This window comes from Panthera uncia (assembly GCF_023721935.1).
Source record: "Panthera uncia isolate 11264 chromosome B2 unlocalized genomic scaffold, Puncia_PCG_1.0 HiC_scaffold_24, whole genome shotgun sequence".
Classification (NCBI taxonomy): Eukaryota; Metazoa; Chordata; class Mammalia; order Carnivora; family Felidae; genus Panthera; species Panthera uncia.
Window position 1 is genome coordinate 169,486 of NW_026057580.1, and position 21,627 is coordinate 191,112.

A 21,627-nucleotide genomic window follows, 5' to 3' on the forward strand; every position below is an offset into this window, starting at 1 on the left:
AAAGAAAGAAAGGAAGGAAGAAAGAAGGAAAGAAAAATAAATCTTAAAAAAAAAAAAAAAGTCACGTGCTCTCTCAACTGAGCCACCTAGGTGCCCCTAAAATTTTTACTTTTTTAAACACTATGTGCTTTCCATGGAGGTGCCCACAGGGTAGGAAGTCAAGGGTTAAGGGTGGAAGTGCTTGGTGCCCTTGCTGTTATATTGTTCACTGTCACTTCATAAATTGGCCCTTTGGTTTGGTTATACATCCACCCTTCCTCCCCAAAGCAGGAGGTCTTTTCCTAGGACACCACCCTGGACTGAGATGGATTCAGCAAGATGATACCACCCAGTGAAGCTCAAGACAGGGAGAAGAGCCTTCCCTATCTATCTTGGTTTGTCTGGCTTCAGAAAGAGCTATGTATAGAGTTTGGAATGAAGGAGGCTCTCCTCCCCCTCCCCCTTTTATTAGCTGTACAGTCTGGGAGCTGGAGGAACCCCAAAGATCATATAATCTTTTTTCAAAAGTTTATATGTACATTTTTGAGAGAGGCAAGGGGAAGAGCACAGAGTGAAGGAGAGAGAGAATCCCAAGCAGGCTCCATGGTGTCAGTGCAGAGCCCGACTCCATCCTGGATCTTATGAACAAACCTCAGGACTGTGAGCTGAGCCGAAATCAAGAGTTGGATGCTTGACTGAGCCACCCAAGTGCCCCCATTTTTTTAAAGTTTTATTTATTTAAGTAATTGCTACACCCGACATGGGGCTCGAACTCATTACCCTGAGATCAAGAGTCACATGCTCCTCCGACTGAGCCAGGTAGATGCCCCCATATAATCATTCTCAGCTTCCTATTTGTAGCACACAGATTGCCTCAAATGAGCCTGTCCTGCCCAAGTAATAGAGTCTTGTGCTCATGTTGACCCTACCGACAGGTTTTTGGCAACAGGCTTAGAAGGGCACAGAACTGGGAGTTATAAATACATAGATAAGTGGCCTAAGGCAGTTTATTATTTTTTCCCTTACTATTGATTTCTTTTCCATTTACTTTTTTTTTAGTTATTTTTTTTAACGTTTATTTTTAATTGAGAGACACAGAGCGTGTGCCTGGGAGGAGCAGAGAGAGAGGGAGACACAGAATCAGAAGCAGCCTCCAGGCCCTGAGCTGTCAGCACAGAGTTGGATGCAGGGCTCAAACCCATGAACTGTGAGATCATGACCTGAGCCGAAGTTGGACGCTTAACCCACTGAGCCACCCAGATACCCTCTTTTCCATTTACTTTTTGCCTCTTAACCCTCTCTGAATACATCTGAGGTAAGCCTGGGATTTTCTCAGGGCTCAAAATGCTGCTGGGACATGTCCCCTTTAGGGACGCCTCGGTGGCTCAGAGGTTAAGCTTTTGACTCTTGTTCCCAGCTCAGGTTTGATCTCGGCTCAGGTCTTGATCTCAGGGTAGTGAATTCAAGCCCCACACTGGACTTTAGAAAGACCAGGATAATCATTTCAATAGATCACAAGGTTTACCCAACTCTTTGGGTCTCAATATTTAAAGACAAGTATTCTTGTGATTTGGAATACTTTCTTCTCCTGATATTTACATAAATAATAGTGCATCCTGAATGAAGGGCATTGATTTGTAAATTTAGACATCTTTGCACACCCTTTCATTTAGAAACTGCCATAAAGACACTGACTCCAGAGTCATTCCATAAAACTAGTTCCCAAAAACAGCATTTTGATTTTGTTCTTACCTAGGAGGAAGAAAAGGAAGAAAAAAAATTACCTAGAACAACTATTTAAGAATCTTGCTTTTTGGGGCACCTGGGTGGCTCAGTCAGTTAAGTGCCCAACTCTTGGTTTCAGCTCAGATTATGATCTCACAGTTTTGTGGGTTTGAGCCTGGCATTGGCTCAGCGCTGGCAGCCTAGAGCCTGCTTGGTATTCTCTCTCTCTCTCTCTCTCTCTCTCTCTCTCTGCCCCTCCCCCACTAGTGCGTGCACTCTCTCTCTCTCTCTGAAAATAAACTTAAATTTTTTTAATAATAATAATAAAAAGAATCTTTCCTTTTGTTTTAGTGTTACATGATCCCCCACTCCCTCTTCCCCAGGAACTTTTTCTTGTACAGCATTCTTGTTTGTATAACATTTTTGTGATGGGTTTGCAGCCTTTGGAGGCTAAAAGCCGTACTCTCCATACTGGTAAGGAATTTTATTTAAATATTTGGTTTTTATTTACATACTGATACTTACGATTTTTGAGAAACATAGCCTTTTACCCAAAGACCTATAATATGATTTTTTAAAAATAATATGAATACTGGTAGTAAATTTGGATTAAAAAAGTATAGGTTGTGAGTCACTTATAGATGTACTTTCCATTTGAAAACAAGATTTTTGGTGTGAAGTTAATAATGATTTGATTTCTTTCTCATCCAGAGGCATTTAAAAAAATGTCAACATCATAAAGCACATGAAATTTCATGGACCTTTTTATTTCTTTTCTTTTATTTTTTTTTAAACTTTTAACTATCAAAATCTTGTTTCCTTCTCTTGACCTTAAGTTACTTGGCATTAAGCATGCTTTCAATGGCTACATTGAATAGATGTGTTATGACTTGTTTAATCATTCCCCAAGTTCTGAGTGTTTAAAATGCTCTCACAATTTTTCAACAGAGTGAACAGTTGGATAATTATGATCAAATCATATCCCCAATGGAATTTTTCTATTAATTGATATTGTCACCCAAAACAAATACTTGTTTCAATTCTTCTCTACGCGAAGATGTTATTCCTTGATATTTTACTAGTTAGAAAATTATATCTAATTGTTGTAGTCTTCTTTATTTGCCACCAAAATGTACCAAGTAATTTCACTCCTTCATCTCTAAATTGTCCACGTCCTCTACCCACTGAAATATATTGAAACTGCCTTTTGTTTTACTTGTTAGTTCTGGTGAGTTTTAGAGAAACAAATGTGAGGCCCTGGGCCATGCAAGAGAAGATCCCAGAATATGAATCAATTTACAGTTTGACTTAACTGAAAATAAGAATAGAGGATATTTTTATTTTTAAATGTTTATTTTTGAGAGAGAGAGAGCGCGCGCGTGCAAGTGGGGGAGGGGCAGAGAAAGGGGGACAGAGGATCTGAAGTGGGCTCTGTGCTGACAGCAGCAAGTCCAATGTGGGGCTCGAACTCACAAACTGTGAGATCATAGCCTGAGCCAAATTTGGATGCTCAACTGACTGAGCCACCCAGGTGCCTGTGATATTTTTAATATGTGGTGCTTATTTGACATTAGCTGAAAGGAGTAAATTTTTCATCCCCAAATGTGTGATGTTTGCAAAAAGACTTTATCTTGGGAATATGGCTGCAACCAGACAAACTCCCAAGCTATTCCAATTTGAGGACACATTAAAATTCTAGAATGGTGAAGTATGCATGTACAGTAACTACAAATGGAGGACATCCTGTGTTTGTTTAGATTCGGAACAGGTAAAATTAATTTTTCAGATGATGGACGCTAATTTCCAAACTCCAGTCCAAGGTGCTGAAAAAAACTCTTGTCTAGGGGCGCCTGGGTGGCTCGGTCGGTTAAGCGTCCGAGTTCGGCTCAGGTCATGATCTCACGGTCTGTGAGTTTGAGCCCCGCGTCAGGCTCTGTGCTGACCACTCAGAGCCTGGAGCCTGTTTCAGATTCTGTGTCTCCCTCTCTCTCTGCCCCTCCCCTGTTCATGCTCTGTCTCTCTCTGTCTCAAAAATAAATAAACGTTAAAAAAAAAATTAAAAAAACAAACAAACAAACTCTTGTCTATGGGGCACCTGGGTGGCTCAGTCTGACTCTTGATCTCAGCTCAGGTCACAAACTCATGGTGCATGAGTTTGAGCCTCTTGTCAGACTCAGTGCAGACAGTGCAGAGGCTGCTTGCGATTCTCTCTCTCCCTTTCTCTCTCTGCCCCTCCCCTGTTTGCACATGTGTGCACATACGCACATGTGCCAGTGTGCTCTCTCTCTCTCTCTCTTTCGTCTGCTGACCACATCTACCCAGATGGAACACTGGGATGTTGGGGGGAGGGGAGGGAAGCCACCCACCCACACGGACTCTGTTAGCAGATATATCACAATGGATCCCTTTTTGGACTCTTTAATATACCATATAAGACTTAATCTGCTTTAATAAAGCCCTGGTAAAACTCAGGCAATGACAGATGTTGGCGAGGATGCAGAGAAAGAGGAACCTTTTTGCACTGCCAGTGGGAATGCAAACTAGTGCAGCCACCCTGGAAAACAGTATGGAAGTTCCTCAAAAAATTTAAATAGAACTATCCTACGACCCAGCAATTGTACTACTAGGTATTTATCCAAAGAATATAGGAGTGCTGTTTCGAAGGGGCACATGCACCCCAATATTTATAGCAGTACTATCAACAATAACCAACATATGGAAAGAGCCTAAATGCCCATCAACTGGTGAAAGGATAAAGAGGATGTGGTATATATACACAATGGAATATTACTCGGCAATCAAAAAGAACGAAATCTTGCCATCTGCAGCAATGTGGATGGAACCAGAGGGTATTATGTATGCCAAGCGAAATTAGAGAAAGACATATATGACTTCACTCATGTGGCATTTAAGATACAAAACAGGTGAACATAAGGGAAGGGAAGCAAATATAATATAAAAACAGGGAGGGGGACAAAACATAAGAGATTTAAATACAGAGAACAAGCTGAGGGTTACTGCAGGGGTTTTGGGTGGGGGGGGGATGGGCTAAATGGGCAAGGGGCATTGAGGAGGGCACCTGTTGGGTTAAGCACTGGGTGTTAAACATAGGTGCTGAATCATTGGATTCTATTCCTGAAATCATTATTGCATTATATGTTAACTTGAATGTAAATTAAACAAAACAGAACAAAACAAAAACAACATGAATAAACCTTGAAGACATTGTGCCGCGTGAAATAGGCCATTAATAAAAAAGATAAGTACTGTAGGATTCCACTTGTATGAGATATCTGGGGTAGTCAAAGTCATGGAGACAGAAAGTGGGGCAGTGGTGAGGAGAGCCTGGAGGAGGGGAGAAGGAGGAGTTTTCAACGGGTACAGAGTATCTGTTTTGTAAGATATGAAGAGTCTGGAGAATGGTTGCACAGCAATGTGACTGTGCTTCATGCTACTGGATTCTACACTAAGATTGATACGGTAAATTTTATATTTATGGGTAGTTTACCACAGTCTTTTTAAAAATTAAAAAAATGCTTTAAGTATATATATATAAAAAAAAAAAAAAGTCCTGTTAAGTGAGTGTAGAATTGGTCCCTACATCAGTGGATTGCAGCACTAACTAATGGTGTAAGAATTCCACCAATGTGTAAGAAGAGAGGCTTCCTTTGATCATTTCACACTATTAAAAGCCGTTTTAAGGTGTGCTAATGCCCAATAAGATCTCTTCTGTGTATACCAATCTGCTCACTGAGCTGTACTCTTCCACAGGAAAATGATATACTATTTGAGCCCTGGCAACATGCTAAATAAGCAGTGCTCAGACAGGCGATTTACACATGCCATCATGTCTGGATGAGACGAACGGTAAAACACCAAGACCACTTTGGTGCATAAGTAATTCTGAACAAGATAAAAATCTAGCTTTTTGAGTGTCTTTTTGTTTTGTTCTCCTTTTTGGGCTGAGAACCTTTTATCTTTCAGGGTGGTTGGTGGTGGGAGGAGGTGTTGCTGCCCCTGGGACTGGTGACGGAGTCAGCCTGCTTCTCCTCTCAATGGGCAACAACACTTCCTTACAAACAGTCACGATCGTGTTAAAGGAAGCTTAAGTTCTCTTGGCCTGTACAACCTTAGTAGATGGAGAGCACAATTTTATTTCTTTATTTCTTTTTTTTTTAATTAAAAAAAAATTTTTTTTTTTTAACGTTTATTTTTGAGACAGAGAGAGACAGAGCATGAACGGGGGAGGGGCAGAGAGAGAGGGAGACACAGAATTGGAAGCAGTGGAGAGCACAATTTTAAAGGAAGAATGAGTAACGTTGGATTCCTCTTCAAGAAATTGTAAACAGCGGGGGCGCCTGGGCTGCTCAGTCGGTTAAGTGTCTGACTTCAGCTCAGGTCATGATCTTGTGGTTCACAAGTCGAAACCCTGCGTCTTGCTCTGTGCTGACAGCTCAGAGCCTGGAGCCTGCTTCGGATTCTGTGTCTCCCTCTCTCATTGCCCCTCCCCGTTCATACTCTGTCTGTCTCTCTCTCTCAAAAATAAATAAAACATTAAAAATTTTTTTGGGGCGCCTGGGTGGCTCAGTCGGTTGAGCGTCCAACTTCAGCTCGGGTCATGATCTCACAGTCTGTGAGTTTGAGCCCCGCGTCGGGCTCTGTGCTGACAGCTCAGAGCCCGGGGCCTGCTTCAGATTCTGTGTCTCCCTCTCTCTGACCCTCCCCCGTTCATGCTCTGTCTCTCTCTGTCTCAAAAATAAACGTAAAAAAAAAAAATTTTTTTTTTAAATAAAAATTAAAAAAAAAAAAAAGAAAAAGAAATTGTAAACAGGAGCCAGCCCTTGAGGGGTGCATGGCTGGCTCAATGGGTGGAACATGTGATTCTCGATTTTGGGGTTGTGAGTTTGAGCTCCATGTTGGGTGTAGAGATTACTGAAAAAAAAAAAAAAAGAAAAAAAAAATAAAGTCCAGCCCTTGAGGGCAGCATAAGGGTCAAGCTGGCTTTCACCTATATGCAACAGTAAACTCTGAAAAGGGAGAGACTTGAAAGTTGTCTTGCTCCTAATTGCATTCCCCATGTTGAACTTGGAAGACATAGACTAGCAGACCGCATAGCTGGGCTGAAGAGAGCCATGTAAGAGGCGGATGGTGCCCTAAGCCAAACTATAGCTCCAGGGTACTGTGGCCTCATGCCTCTGCCTCAGGACACTGAAGCCATTCCGCCTGTGCTCATAACCTGCTAGGGCCACTCGTGTGTGACCTTGGGCAAGTTATTTAACCTTTCATTCAATAGGTATTTATTTTTTTTTTTTCAACGTTTTTTATTTATTTTTGGGACAGAGAGAGACAGAGCATGAACGGGGGAGGGGCAGAGAGAGAGGGAGACACAGAATCGGAAACAGGCTCCAGGCTCCGAGCCATCAGCCCAGAGCCTGACGCGGGGCTCGAACTCACGGACCGCGAGATCGTGACCTGGCTGAAGTCGGACGCTTAACCGACTGCGCCACCCAGGCGCCCCTCAATAGGTATTTATTAAGCAGTTATTCTGTGCCATGCACTATACTAAGTGCTGGGGATACAACAGTAAACAAAATAGATGACATTCCCTGTGTGTGTGTGTGTGTGTGTGTGTGTGTGTAGGGGGCAATGGTAATAATGTTTCATGAGCTGGGTGCAGATGACTTGGGTTTTCAGTTCGTAAAAACTCATTGAGCTGTAAGCACTTTTCTGTACTTTGACAGTTTTTAGAAATCCATGGCCTTGAGATCATAGCAGTGTTAAATAATTATGTAAAGCATGTACAACTGTGTTTGTCACATAGTAAGCACTCAAAAAATAGTGGCTACTATTATTCCAGTGAAACTCCTTACTAGAGCAAACTAGGCCATCAGAGGATGTTTAAGAGAGATTCAACTGGCTCTGCTGCTAGGATTAGTACACAGAGCCCTCCTATAAACCACTTAGGTTTGGACCATGCATCTGTAGCAAAAAGCATGCCTTAAGATTAAAAAAAATAATAATAATGGGGCTCCTGGGTGGCTCAGTTGGTTGAGCATTGGACTTGGTTTCAGCTCAACTCATGATCCCAGGGTCGGGGGATCGGGCCCTGCATTGGGCTCCGGTGCTGAGTGTGGAGACTGCTTAAGATTCTCTCTCTCTAAAATAATAAGAGTAAAAAATTGAGATTAAAAAAAAAAGAAGACCCTGTTCATGCTCTGTCTCTCTCTGTCCCAAAAATTAAAAAAAAAAAAAAAAAAAAAAAAAAAAGTTGAAAAAAAAAAAAAAAAAAGAGGGATTTACTCACACTTGTGAACAGAAATGATGCGGGGCAGTTGGATACCACACAAAGGTTCCATATTTAAGGGACTGCCATTCATGGGTTTGTAAATGTATTATTTTCTGGCGGGATTCTGGTAGTCAGTCTCTTATTCTAACAAAACTGACATTAAGACAACTTTCTGACAGACAGAAGTCAAAGGTGTGAAGAGCACCATTTTCTAACCTGCAAAAAGATGCTGCATGGAAATATCACCCAGGAACCGGGAAGTTGAAGAAACTTCCTAGCGATTGTCCTCTAGAATAAATACAGAGTCCTTGTGCAGCCGCCCCTGAGACTACAGAGCCCCAACCCCTGAGACTCCACTACCAGGGCCTGTGGTTCTTTTAATCATGGAACTGAAAGAAATGCTTTCTGGTTTGCCCACCGGCCTTTGTGGTTCTGGATGATGGCTGAGAGACAGATCCTTTCTGGGGTTCCGACAAGTTGTGTTTCTGAGGGCAAGACACTGACCTTGTGATTTCATTGAGGCCCTCTCCCCTCTTAGCAAGACACTCTGTTTCTCCTGGTATAGTGGGGTCCAGCTGGCCTCATCTTGAGAACCATGAGAGAGGCTTGTTAAGCATGCAGACTTCTAGGTCTCCAACCCAGCAAATCAGGTGGGCCCAGACATCTGTATGTTTAACCACCATTCCATGTGACTTTTCATGTTCAGGTGAGTTTAGGAAACCCTTTTTTAACAGGATTTCTAATTAAGGGACTAAAATCAGATGAACTCCAGCTCAGCCAGTCCCCTCATCTTGTGGAGAAGTGGTGTGGGAGAGTGGAAGGCATAGTCAAGTTCAGAAAGGCTTGTAGGTGTGGTGGAGAGAGAAAAAGAAAAACCTGGAAAGCTGGATCTTGCCTCTGGCTCTTCCAGGCTGGGGGCGGGGTGGGGGAGTGGGGGGGAGGGAGAGGCTGCTTGCTGGGGTGGGTGGGTGGAGAGCTAGTGTGTGCAACCTGCTTGGCCTTGTTGGTGGTGGTGGGGGAGGAACAAGGTGCTATTCATGCAGCAGCCACAGGTCAAAGAGCAAAGCAGTCACAGCACTGTCTGCCCTCAGGTCTGGGACCGGGTTTGGATTGGGCCACTGGGTCAACACCCAGTAAGGGGACAGGTCTTGTCTCATCCTACTTTAAGGACCAATGAAGCTCTAGGGACTGATGTAAGGCAGGCACGGAGGTGTTGTGGGTCAGTGACATAATGGGGGAATCAGAGACTAGCCATGAAATCCTGGACAGTTCAGGGGGCTGCAAATGGTTCCCCAGCCCTGGGCTCCAGCCCTTGAACAAAGTCCCAGGTGGGACCTGAGTCTCGACTGGACTCTCACTGCCTACAGCCCCTTCAACAGGGGGCAGTACCAGTCCTGGAGATGGGTGGGGGCAGAGGGGCTGAACCAAAAAAGTATCATCCTCCAAGGACCTGTTGGAAGCCTCACCAGCCGGAAGAAAAATTTTCCGTTTCCTCCACCCTCTATGACCTTGGCTGCTCCAACTCAGGGGAGAAGGGGGCCTGAGCCCAGGCTATGACGGGGCCCCACACCCCCAGTTCAGGCCCTGGAACATTTCGCCAGAGCCAGAGTCTGCGGCACTTCGGCAGTGCCTCTCCCCCAGCCCAGCAGGCCCAGGCGAGAAGCAGAGAGTCTGTGCGGGTACCCACAGGGCACCTGGTGGGGGTGCCACGCTGGCAGGACCTTCTGCCATCGTCTCCTCCTAAGAAGCCTCCTCCTTTCCTTTGAAAAGAGGCGTGCTGGTAAGGGTGGAGTTCTGGCTAAGAAATCAAACCAGTTCAGTGTGGATCACACTGCCAGTGCTGGGTGTTGGGTGAAGGAGCTGGCAGCTTCAGGGTAGGGGAAATACAATGGACCCAGAGTCGTGCCAGCTGCACACTTACTAACAGCAGGACCTTGGGCACGTCACTTAATTTGAGCCTCAGTTTTACCTTCTACAAAATGAGGCTAATGGCACCCACCCCCAAGAGTTGTTAGGGTTCAAGTTAAAGCCCTGGGAGTGTGTGCCGCTGTCCTCACTATTGCTACTGAGGGCCTGATCCCTGCCCTCAGGACAGAATGCGGAGGTGCCTGGGCCTCCCACCCCTCTCCTAGAGGCCAGCCTTCCTGTTCCTCCCTGCACCCAGAGAACATGGTGTAACCAGCTGTTGTTGGGGGGCTGGGGTGTCCTCCCCTCCAGACTCCAGGCACAACAGCTAGGAAGAGCAGAGTGACCAGCTGTGGTCATCAGGTAACAAGGTTCAAGACCAACAAGTAGGGCAGATGAGGTGGGAAGGAGGGGTGGGATCTGGTGGGGTCACCAGTAAACAGTTTACACAACAAAGGGTAAGGCCTTGGGTGAGAGAGGAGAGGCAGCGGGAGCCCAGCCAGGTGGCCAGGGCACAAGTGAGGCCCCTCCTGGCCTAGGGAGCTCAGGGAGTCCAAAGGCAGCTGAGGGGCAGGGCCAAAGCCCAGTCCTGAGCCTCACCCCAAAACAACCTGGGCCCTCCCGGCACTTGCTGCCCCCCACAGCGGGCAGGCCCAGCCTCAATAATGGGGGATGGGAGCCGCCTCTCCACCCTTGGCCCCCCTGGGCTGGAAGGGGAGGGGGAGGAGAGCAACTGGGACTCCAGGCCCCTCTGAGGAGCTGGAGGGGACTCAAAAATCAGAACAAAAAAGGCCAAAAGGTTTTTACTCTGTGAGCCCTGGGGAGGGCCGGGCAGAGTGCAAGGTGTCCACAGGAGGGGATAAGCAGGGGTGGGGAGGCCTGTAGTCTTGCTTCCCTGCTGGGAAGGAGTGAGGGGAGGTGAAGGCCGGGTGCCCTCTCCACACCTGCCCCTCCGGAGTTCATACTGGAGTCCTTGGCAGGCGTGAAATCGCATGGCCTGCCCGAAGCCTGGGTTAGGACAGCCGCTTGGCAGAGGGAGGAGGTCGGTAGGCTGACGGCAGCTGATCTGAGCTCTTCCCTGGCCCTGTGTCTTTCCCGGCAGGAAGCTGGCACGGCAGGGAGGACTTGGAGAGGGACAGCCATCTGCCTGCCAGAGCTGTGCCCCAGATTCTTCAGCTTCCAGGTCAGGGGTCACGATACAGGGGGCACTGGGTTAGGCTCAAAGCTCATCCGGGGGGCTGTGTGTGAGGGGGGATGCCTTCTGGATGCCCTCATCCTCGTCGGGGCTGGGGTCTTCTTCAAGGCCACCTAGCTCCTTCCTCTGTTTGCTGCCGCTGCCCGAGGCCTTGACCTTACCGCTCTTCTTTTTAGACTTCTTCCCTCCCAGGGCGGCTGTGTCCCCCTTCTTGCCGGACCACTGCTCTGCGAGGCAACCTGGGGTGAAGAGAGACACCCTCAACAGACTGGTTTGCTGGGTGAGGAGTACTGACTGGGTGGCCCCGGAAGTGGTGTCAGGTCCCCTCCTCCTGCCTCTCTGGGGCCTCCAGGCCCCTCTGGGGGCATCTGAGTTACTGCCATGTTATTCTGCACCTGGTTTCAGTACTTCTTACTCCACGCCGTCCCATCAAGCTCCTTGAGGGTATGGTGCTTTCTAGGTCTTATCTCTTCTCTGTCCCCTCCCTACCCACCTCCCCTGAGGGGGGGCAAGCAGTAAAGCTGAGGGCCCACCCACCCTGCCCTCTCCCTCCCTCAGACTCACTGGTGTCCTTGCCCTTCAGCACATGGTTGGCGCAGAGGAACTGAGTCAGGTCTTCCTCCTGGTGGTTCCTGTACCAGTCCTCGATCACCTCCTCAAACTCTTCCACCAACACGTCGCACTATGAATCAGAATACACTGCATTGGCAAAGCCCCAGCACTGACTCGCTCCCGGGGGAGCTCAGCTGAGCCTCACAACCCACTACAGGGCAGGCAGGTGGCTGTGATTCTCCTGAGGAAACTGAAGGCAGAGAGGTGAGATGACTTGATCAAAGCCTCCCAGCTCTTGGTGGCTTTCCTCAGACCCAGACCTAGTCCCCACCCACCCCTGTGGGGTACGGTAGCCTCTGAGGGCCAAAAGGCCCATACCTGCTTCTTAAGGTCAGCCACCTCTGCAGAGGTCTCATTCCACAGCTCATAGGGGATATCCATCACCACCTTGACCCCTTTGTGGACCAGGTTGTGCAGTGTCTCAAAGGTCTCAGACATGCCCTGGAAGAGGCAAGCAGGCATGAGAAGCGGAGCTTTCCCCACCTCCCACCCTCCTCTCCGGGTGGTGCTGGAGGCCCAAGGACCCAGCTCTGAGAAGCCAGGACTCTCAAGGCTTCTCACACTGGACCTCACTTTCCTCTCCCCTCTTTCAGGCCTACTCCACAACCCCTACACACCTACACACCACACACACACACACAATCACACACAACCTATCCTGCCTCCCCACACCTCCCCCTTTCAAAAGGGGCTGCTGTGTGGGCGCCTGGGTGGCTCAGTAGGTTAAGTGTCTGACTCTTGACTTTGACCCAGGTCATGAACTCACAGTTGTGGGATCAAGCCCGCGTCGGGCTCTGTGCTGAGCATGGAGCCTGCTTAAGAGTCTCTCCCTCTCGCTCTGCCCCTCACTCTCTCTTCCCCTCTCCCTATTAAAATCATCATAATAATAATAATTTAAAGAAACAAACAAAAATCCCCAAAAGGGCTGCTGTTGCCTTCTGGCCCTTTGAATAGATACTCCTTTCCCAGGAATTAAGTGTGCCTTGGCTCTAGACCCGCTCACTGCTCTAGTTCTTCCTAGGGCTTGTGCCTTTCCTGGGTTGGAAGTGGGCACGAGTGAGGCAGGGAGGACCCAGTTCTGTAAAAATATTTCTGCCAGCTACCTAGGTCCTCTCCCTGGAGACTACACCTACACATCATCTACTTCCTCTATCTTTCCAGAGGTAATGCATGCAAATACAAGCAAATATACATACAAATCCATCCTGCCCTCCTCACCCCCATTTTTTACACAAGCAATAGTATATAGCAGACACACTCTTCTGCACCTGGCCTTATTAACAGACTTTGGAGATAATTTTAATTCACGCCACAAAGAGCTACCTCATTCTTTGTTTTGTCCACTGAATGGCCACATCAATTTATTTAACCACTGGTGAATGGTTAGGTTGTTTCTAATTTTATTGCTACGGAAAATAATCTTAAACTTTTTTTTTTTTTAGGTTTATTTATTTAGGGGCACCTGGGTGGCTCAGTCAGTTAAACGTCCGACTTTGGCTCAGGTCATGATCTCGTGGTTCATGGGTTCGAGCTCCATGTCAGGCTCTGTGCTGACAGCTCGTAGCCTGAAGCCTGCTTCGGATTCTGTGTCTCCCTCTCCCTCTGCCCCTCCCCTGCTCATGCTCTGTCTCTCTCAAAAGTAAATACAAACATTAAAAGAAATTTAAGTTTATTTATTTACTTTGAGAGAGAGAAAGCACAAGTAGGGGAGGGGCAGAGAGAAAGGGAGAGAGAGAATCCCAAGCAGGCTCTACGATGTCAGTGTGGAGCCCAACGCAGGGCTCGAGCTCATGAACTGTGAGATCCTGACCTGAGCCAAAGTCAGATGCTTAACCAACTGAGCCCCCAGGGGCCCCATAAACATTTTTATATTAAAGCAAAACATGGTTTTATTACTGAGTAGAATACAAAATTCATACAAATTTAAAAAATTTAAGACTTCTGTTGCTTAAGACTATCTCTCTAGGTTTCCCAGGGGTTTCTCACTAACCGACTTCACTGGAAGGGTAGGTGGGTGGAGAAATGTGGGAGGCAAGTCTCTTACCATGTGCCAGGCACTGAAGACATAGAAACAAAGAACTATGGGCCTTGTTTTTTTTTTTTAAATTTTTTAACGTTTATTTACTTTTGAGACAGAGAGAGACAGAGCATGAATGGGGGGAGGGTCAGAGAGAGAGGGAGACACAGAATCAGAAGGAGGCTCCAGGCTCTGAGCTGTCAGTACAGAGCCCGATGTGGGGGTCGAACTCGTGAACCATGAGATCATGACCTGAGCCGAAGTCAGATACTTAACCGACTGAGCCACCCAGGTGCCCCTGGGCCTTGTTGTAAGAAACTCCTTGTTCAGGGACAGAGCCATTCACACATACAGTAAGTGCACTGAATGTTACACAGGCACCCTGACAGCGGTCCAGGTGCGTGCCCAGCGGAATGAGGTAATAACCCCACCCCCATCCTGCCATGTCTTCTGACATCTCTAAAGCCCACAGGTCTGTACTCCCTGAGCTCTCACTGAGCAAGTGATCAGGCCTCCACGGGGATTGCCACCCTGCATTTCAGTCTGAGGCTGAGACAGGGCCCTGATGGGCAGGCCCAGGCCATGAAGAATGTGCCTATCGCCACTGAAAAGCCAGGCCACTCAGAAGGGGAGAAATGCACACCGTGGTCGATGAAGAATGGGAAGAGGCCAAGGAGGGAAGCTCCCCAAGCATGATCTCCAAATCACACCCACACCAGCAGACCACTTAGACACCTCCAGGCCTGGCCCAGTGGGGATGAAGGACAAGCACAAATCCAACCTTGGCAAACCGGTTGCTGCCGGTCCTCTCCTTGTGCAGGCTATAGTCCAGGAGCCTCTTGCAAATGGTCTCAGTGACTTCGATTAACCGTAAGTCCCTGCAGAGACAGCAGCACGAGAGGGGCTGAACTCCTCTCCTAGCCCCAGTGGGTTAGTGGTCCGTCCCTCCAGCCCTGCTACCCCAACACCTGCGCATCTCACCAAAGGGAAGTCAGAGCTGGAAGGAAGATAGGTCATCTGGTCTGGGGGCTCTGAAATGCTGGAACACAGACCAGAGAGACAAAATTGTAACAGCTCTATGGGAAGGCATTTTTTATAAAGCTAGATGATTCAGTATTTAGATGGTTTTATAAAGCAAAATGTATTAAGTTTTGATGTTAAAATATTTCTTTTTTTCTGTTTTAAGATTTATTTTTAACTCATCTCTACACTCAACGTGGGGCTTGAATTTATAAGCCTGAGATCAAGGGTCACACACTCCATTGAATGAGCCAGCCAGGTGCTCCAACACATTTCATTTTGAAAGGACCATCATGGCTGATGAAAGTTTTTTGGGGGGGTTATTTTTACTTTTAATATTTATTCCTGGCAAAATTAAAGATTGGTAACCCTGTATTACCAATTTTTTTTTTTTTTTTTTTTTTTTTAAATTTGCACTGGTCCATGAAATCCAAGAGTCTGGGAATGAGATAAGGCCCAACAGTCTTGCTTTTACAGATGAGAAGTCCAAAGCTCAGTGGAATGAAGGGACTTACGAAGACCACACAAATAGTTGGGGGCAAAACCAGTGGGCAAACTTAGGTGTTGGTCAGAGCCGCCTCCCTTTGGTGGGTCTGCCTAGCTGGAAAGGAGAAGGGAACTCCAAACTTCTAAAGCCGTTACGAACAAAGCAGGCCAGGCTGATGGGTACCCTCTTTCACTTACGACTTGGTGTATTTGACTCCGGAAGCCTTCCGATCCAGGATGCCATAGCCTGTGTCGATCACCTCCTTGGTCTTGCCGGTTTCCTCAAAAGCTGATTTCAGCTCCACCGCAACATATTTACACACTAGGGGAGGGAGACACAGCCCAGCCTACTGAGTGCACATGAGTCTGATAGAAGCCAGCTCCCAGCAAACCACACCAACGTGGATGCCTCTCCCAGACAGGGTCAACACCCCAGGCAGGGAAGGAGTTAGTCCCAGACCACCCCATGGAGGTCACCGGGGGAAACTTGGCTCCAAGATTCACTGCCCCATGTCCAGTCCTGGCTGACTCCATTTCTCCCAGCTCCTTCCTGCCCCCCACTCCCACTGCCCTCTGTAATCATTTTACTTTAAAATTTTCAAACATATAAAAACGCTGAATGAGTACAATGAATAGTGTATATAGTTTCAACAGTTAGTGATCTGCTACATTCTCTCTCCAATATGTAACATAATATGATAATATATTAATATATATCAACAATATATACATTGTTTCTGCTAAACCATTAAAAAATTGTTTTTAATGTTTATTTCTTTTTCAGAGACAGAGCACAAGCAGGGGAGGAGCAGAAAGAGACGGAGACCCAGAATCTGAAGCAGGCTCCAGGTTCTGAGCTGTCAGCACAGAGCCTGATGCAGGGTTCAAACTCACGAACCAGGAGACTATGACCTGAGTTGAAGTCAGATGCTTAAATGACTGAGCCACCAAGTCGCCCCTTTGCTAAACCATTAAAAAAAAAAATTTTTTTTAACGTTTATTTATTATTGAGAGACAGAGAGACAGAGCATGAGCAGGGGAGGGGCAGAGAGAGGAGGAGACACAGAACCCAAAGCAGGCTCCAGGCTCCGAGCAGTCAGCACAGAGCCCGACGCGGGGCTCGAACTCACAAACTGCGAGATTATGACCTGAGCCGAAGTCGGGCACTCAACCAACTGAGCCACCCAGGCGCCCCTGCTAAACCATTTTAAAAGTAAGTTGCAGGGACACCTGGGTGGTTCAGTCGGTTAGGGGTCCGACTTCAGGTCAGGTCATGTTCTCACGGTTTGTGTTTCGAGCCCCACGTCGGGCTCTGTGCTGACAGCTCGGAGCCCGGAGCTTGCTTCCAGTTCTCTCTCTCTCTCTCTGGCCCTCCCCTGCTCACGCTCTCACTCTCTCAAAAATAAAATAAACATTAAAAAAAAAGATATAAAATAAAATAAAAAGTTGCAGATATCATGACCTTTCACCCCTAAAAATGTCTTCATGCATCTCTGGAGAATAAGGACGTTCTTCTACCCAACCATACAACCATACTGATACTCGGAAAATTAACAATTCTAATACCACCTAACAGTCCACATTCAAATTTCCCCAATTGCCCCAAATTTCCCTGTCTTGTATGTCTCTTTTATTACTTGATTTCGTATGTTGTTCCACTACCAGCTCTCTGTTCCTACCAAGGTAATTTGTTCCATCCCTTCCAGAGGCCTTATTTCTACTGTTTCTGTACATTCACCTTTTTGTTTCCTCTTACTTTTCTTCAGTTTTTAAGCAACTCCTAGGTGTCAGGCACTGCCTGGGGATTCACAGATGAAAACAAGGTTCCAGATCCAGTCTAATGGAGTAGAAAGAAGTGTAAACAGATAATTACTACTGCATAAGGAGTACTACCACCAAAAGCGTGACCTGTCTGAGGCCCTGGGAGAGCACTTAATGCCCTCTAGGGGCTTTTCTGCCCATTCTCCCAGCTTCATTTTAAAAGCCTCCTCCTACTGGGAAGTTCTTCTGGACCAATCCCACCTGCTCCTGATTTTATCTGGGCCTCTGCAGGATCCAGGACCCATGCTCTCACTGAGGGCCTTTGGCCATTTTGTGTCTCCCCAGTTAGACCATAAGGGTACCCAAAGTGAGTTACCATGTATTGGATTTTTTTCTGTATTCCTCTCGTCAAGGACTGTGTGTGTGTTGGATACTTAATAAATATTGCTGACAGACTGTGTTTGTGGTCGAGCAGCTTCTGATGCCTCTGAATGAATATGATCTATAGGCTAAACACCATCAGAGTGACTGTAACACTGACAACAGTACCTCCCCTGAAGGCTTGCTTGGTAAAATTTTATAACTTACATATTAATAGATGCCTTGGAGAATCTGGAACACATGAAAATTCCAAAATACAGGCTGGGATCTCAGAGTCTGCAATGAATCGAGGCGGCTCACCTCCCAGGCTCTCTATCCAGGACACCTGTCCCCCTCCCCTCTCTGTTCTGTATTCTGTGTGAGCTCATCGCTTTTCTGGCTCTTTTGCTCCTTTCTCCCACGCCCTCAACGTTTAGGATTCCAGGCCCTGGGGACCTGGAACCTCCTTTCTCTCTTGTGCCCATCAACCACAACCTTGCTTCCCAACTCTTCCAAATCTTACCTCTTCAAGACCCCCTCTGGGGATCCCACCCAGAATCAGACTTGGAGGAGGCTCATGGCACAGGCCCCAGACTCTCCTGGACACCCACCTACTCTTTTTCCAGGCAGGCTCTCCTTCCTCTGTGCCAAGGCCTATTCCACTGAGGCTACTGAGCCGGGAGGCAGGCTTTGTGGGCCAGACACAATCAGCATTTAACAAAAAAGGTGCAACAATGATAAATAAAAGCAAATACACTATTAAGAGGAGCCTAAGAGTTTGCCAAGCCATCCTGTGACTGAAAATCCATTTTTTTCAAGTTTTATGTATTTATTTTGAGTGAGAGAGGGCACCCATGTGCGCTCAAGACTGTGCAATGGGGGAGGGGCAGAGAGAGAGAGGGGGAGAGAGAGAATCCAAAGCAGGCTCCACGCTGCCAGCACACAGCCCAATGTGGGGGCTCAAACTCACAAACTGTGAGATCATGACCTGAGCCACAATCAAGAGTCAGATGCTTAACAGACTCAGCCACCCAGGTGCCCCCGAAAATGCCTTTTAATCTTTATCCATTACCTACAAAATGGGGTTGGACTAGAATGATCTCTTAAAATCTTTGCCAGCTCTCTGCTTCTCAGTCTGTGAATGCCTCCTAATGGAAAGAAATGTGAGCTTCTTAGACTATGAGGATAATCAGAGACACAGTGGAGGCTAAGAATGAAAACAAAGAGAGGAAATGAACTCCGCAAAAGATTTTTCGAGAAAGAGTGAAAGGAAAGCATTGCAACCCTCTGCCTATTTATGGGGCTGAGGGACAAGGTACAGGCTAGCATCCATACTGGGAGCCCTACTGGTGAAGTCAGGTCGTGTCTGAAGCATCTTATCTTTCATCTCGAAAATGAAAGGATTACGTGTCCCAAACCACCTACCCCACCCCCACTTCCCAGGACTTAGGGAACATCTGGCCTGCTGTACGCTTTAATTGGGATGAAATGGATTTATAGCCAACTTGCTGAGGGGTTTGGGTTACAGAGATGGGAAGAAAGGAGTGGCTGCGAAGGTCTGGGGAGAAAACAGAGATGGGGAGAGGAAGAATGGCCCTTCATAGTCCCAGATCACTGGCTTGGGTGCTGGTGCTCTTTCTCTCTCTGAAGTTCCACACCTCCACTCCTATATCTTTGGGATTCATTTTCTCCTTATTCCTAAAATCCTCCTCCCTCACCAAATTCCCCCAGGCTCTACTCTTGTCCCAAAGTGGCCCTGTATTCTTCTCCCCTTAGGCCTCAGACCCTTCTCCTTCCTCCACCCACACCCACAGTCCCTGTTTATTCCTATTTATTCCAAAAATATTCACTGGGTGCGTACCAGGCGTTGTGTGAATAAATATCTGAGAAAAGGTCCTGTCCTCAAGGAGCTCACAGCTAGTGGGGGAGTCCATCAATTGCACAGATTAGGTTGTGGTGAGGGCCAAAAGGGGAAAGGGCTTTCTCAGGCTCTTCTTCCCCTAAGAACAGTCATACATACTTTCTCAGTTCCTCAAACTTGTCTGTCCTTTGCTTCTTAGCCTACAGGCCTCTGCAGCTGTGGCTTCCTAAGACATTCTCTCTTTTCACTTCTCTTCACCCAGCTAAGTCCTAATTATTGTTTGGGCTTCCTGTACGAAGCCTTTCCTGGCTCTCCTCTACACACAGCCTTTCCCCCATCCCTAGGCTAGATTAGATACTCCTCACTCGGCAAAGCCTGTTATCTATCATGGCATCTACCACCCTGGATTATAACTACTTCTTTTGTACCGATTTGATCGCTCCAGGTGCACCGAGACCTGATCCCTTGCCCGCCCCTGTGTCCTCAGCATCCAGCACAGAGCCAGGCACACAGTAGCTTCAACGAATGAAGAGACTCTAGCTCAGGAGGCAAGGATCTTGCATCCCCCTTACCCCCTTCTCTGCACGCCCCGCCCCTCTGGCAGGAGACTCCCCGCCGGCCCCGCCCCCTCACCTTCGCATTTGCTGGGGAGTCGAACCCAGTCGGTCTCCTCGGCTTGCACCTGGCTCGGGCCCAGCTCCGGGGCCGGCAGTGGCAGTAGCAGCAGCAGCAACAGTAGCAGGGAGAGAAGCAGAAGACAGCGGGGTCCGGGCCGGGGCGCAAGCTCAGGGAACGGCTCCATGGCCCAGCCGGACCCGACCCCAGCGGACCGGGCTGCGCTTCCTCCGGCTGCGCGCGCTGGGCCGCTTCCCGGAGCCGCTTCCGGGACTGCACACGTGCCTCGGCGTAACCAGGGCAACAGGGAGCCCCCGGCCCGCTCCCTCCTCTGGCTGCCTCGGCCCGCCCTCAGAGCCGACGAAGGCCCGCGGACTACGCAGCCAATGGGCTTTCCGGGGCTTGCATCCCAGCGAATGGGAGGGCGAGCTTTTTTCGGCCTCGACCAATGAGGAAACAGATGGTGTCCTCAGTGTCCTATGGCAGCATCTTACCCCACCCACTAACGGTGGCTCTGGAGCGGCTGGAGGACTAGCACGCCGAGAGGGGAAGCTGTGGGCTAGGCCTGAAAGGGACGAGGTTGGGCTCGTCGGTCCTGCAAGAGGTGCAGAAGGCCGTCTTGACGGCCTTCGCCGCCGCCTCCTTACGCGTCACTTCCCTCCTGGGGTTGTAATGCAGCAAACCCTTAAGTGAGCACCTGTTTTAAAATTTTATTATTATTATAGTTGTTGTTATTGTTGTAATTGCTAATCACTGGTAGGCTGTGTAGGTGAGACCATGGCGACTCAGTCCCCAGCCATCAAGCAGCTTTTTTAATGCCCAGTAATCCCAGCTTTGTCCCCCGAGAGCTAGAACAAATTACCTCCTCTCCAAGCCTCTTTCTTTCTTTCTTTTCTTTCTTTCTCTTTCTTTCCCTCCCTTCCTTTCTTTCTCTTGCCTCTTGCTTTTTTTCCTTCCTTCCCTCTCTCCCTTTTTTCTTTTTTCTTTCTTTTTTCTCTTTTTTCCCCTTCCTTCCTGCCTTCCCTCCCTCCCTCCTTTTCTTTCTTCCTTTTTTTAATTTTTAAAGTAATCCCTACACCCAGCGTGGGGCTCAAACTCACAATCGCAAATTCAAGAGTTGGGTGCTCCATGGACTGAGCCAGCCAGGCACCCTGAGCCTCAGTTTCTATCTTTATGATGACAAAGGATGCTCCTAGCTGCTGTTAAAGACTTGCCTGTAGCTGGCAACCTCAAATAGGTTTGTGGAATTAAAGCTTATTAACAGATTGTAAAAAATTCACACTTTTTTATTAGTATGTAACCTTAGTTCTCTTTTCTACCCTATTATTTATTTCTTGGATTCTGAGCTCCTACAAAGCAGGGACTTGGCTAATGAACAATTGTATTTCCCTTCTGCCTCCCCAGCAACGACAGGGTACCCCACATAAGGAGATACTTGGTGGGTTCCCATCTCCTCATCAAGAGGAGGACTTTCTGGGTCTTTGGGGCTGCTTCAGACTGCCCCTGAGCTCAGTGTCCTATGGACACACACACATACCAAGGCTGCTTTTCTGGGAAGTTGTCTGCAAATTACACTTTTGTCTGCAAGGCTCTGTTCCCCAGTGCCCTATTTTTCCTTCCTAGATATTGGATATTTATATTATTTTATGAAGTCTTAGGACTGATGCTCAGCCTTTTGACTTGTTATTTCCTGATCTTAGCTTCTTGCTCAAAACAATTGTGCAAGTGACAAGGCACTTTAGATATGAAGGGGCTGTGGTATGTATAATTCTATAGCACACAGGATCAGGACACCCTTCTGCAAT

At 47.5% G+C, this 21,627-nt stretch overlaps 1 protein-coding gene across 3 annotated transcripts; it reads right to left on the minus strand.

Annotated features, from left to right (window-relative positions):
• Window positions 1-10,917: 10,917 nt before the first annotated feature.
• On the minus strand, window positions 10,918-20,178 carry CNPY3 (canopy FGF signaling regulator 3). 3 transcript variants are annotated; one of them, XM_049653233.1, is made up of 7 exons: window positions 19,841-20,170; window positions 15,424-15,547; window positions 14,701-14,758; window positions 14,501-14,623; window positions 12,021-12,143; window positions 11,655-11,772; window positions 10,918-11,329 (listed from the first exon to the last, which is right to left on the minus strand). In XM_049653233.1, the coding sequence occupies exons 1-7, from the start codon at window positions 20,007-20,009 to the stop codon at window positions 11,115-11,117; spliced, it is 930 nt and encodes a 309-aa protein (XP_049509190.1). In that variant the 5' UTR covers window positions 20,010-20,170; the 3' UTR covers window positions 10,918-11,114. The 3 variants fall into 3 exon arrangements, 2 of the variants coding, with proteins under 2 accessions (XP_049509190.1, XP_049509189.1); XM_049653232.1 differs by lacking the exon at window positions 14,701-14,758 and having other exon boundaries at window positions 14,501-14,597; window positions 19,841-20,166; XR_007462636.1 differs by lacking the exons at window positions 10,918-11,329; window positions 11,655-11,772 and having other exon boundaries at window positions 12,050-12,143; window positions 14,501-14,597; window positions 19,841-20,178.
• Between the last annotated feature and the right edge of the window lie 1,449 nt (window positions 20,179-21,627).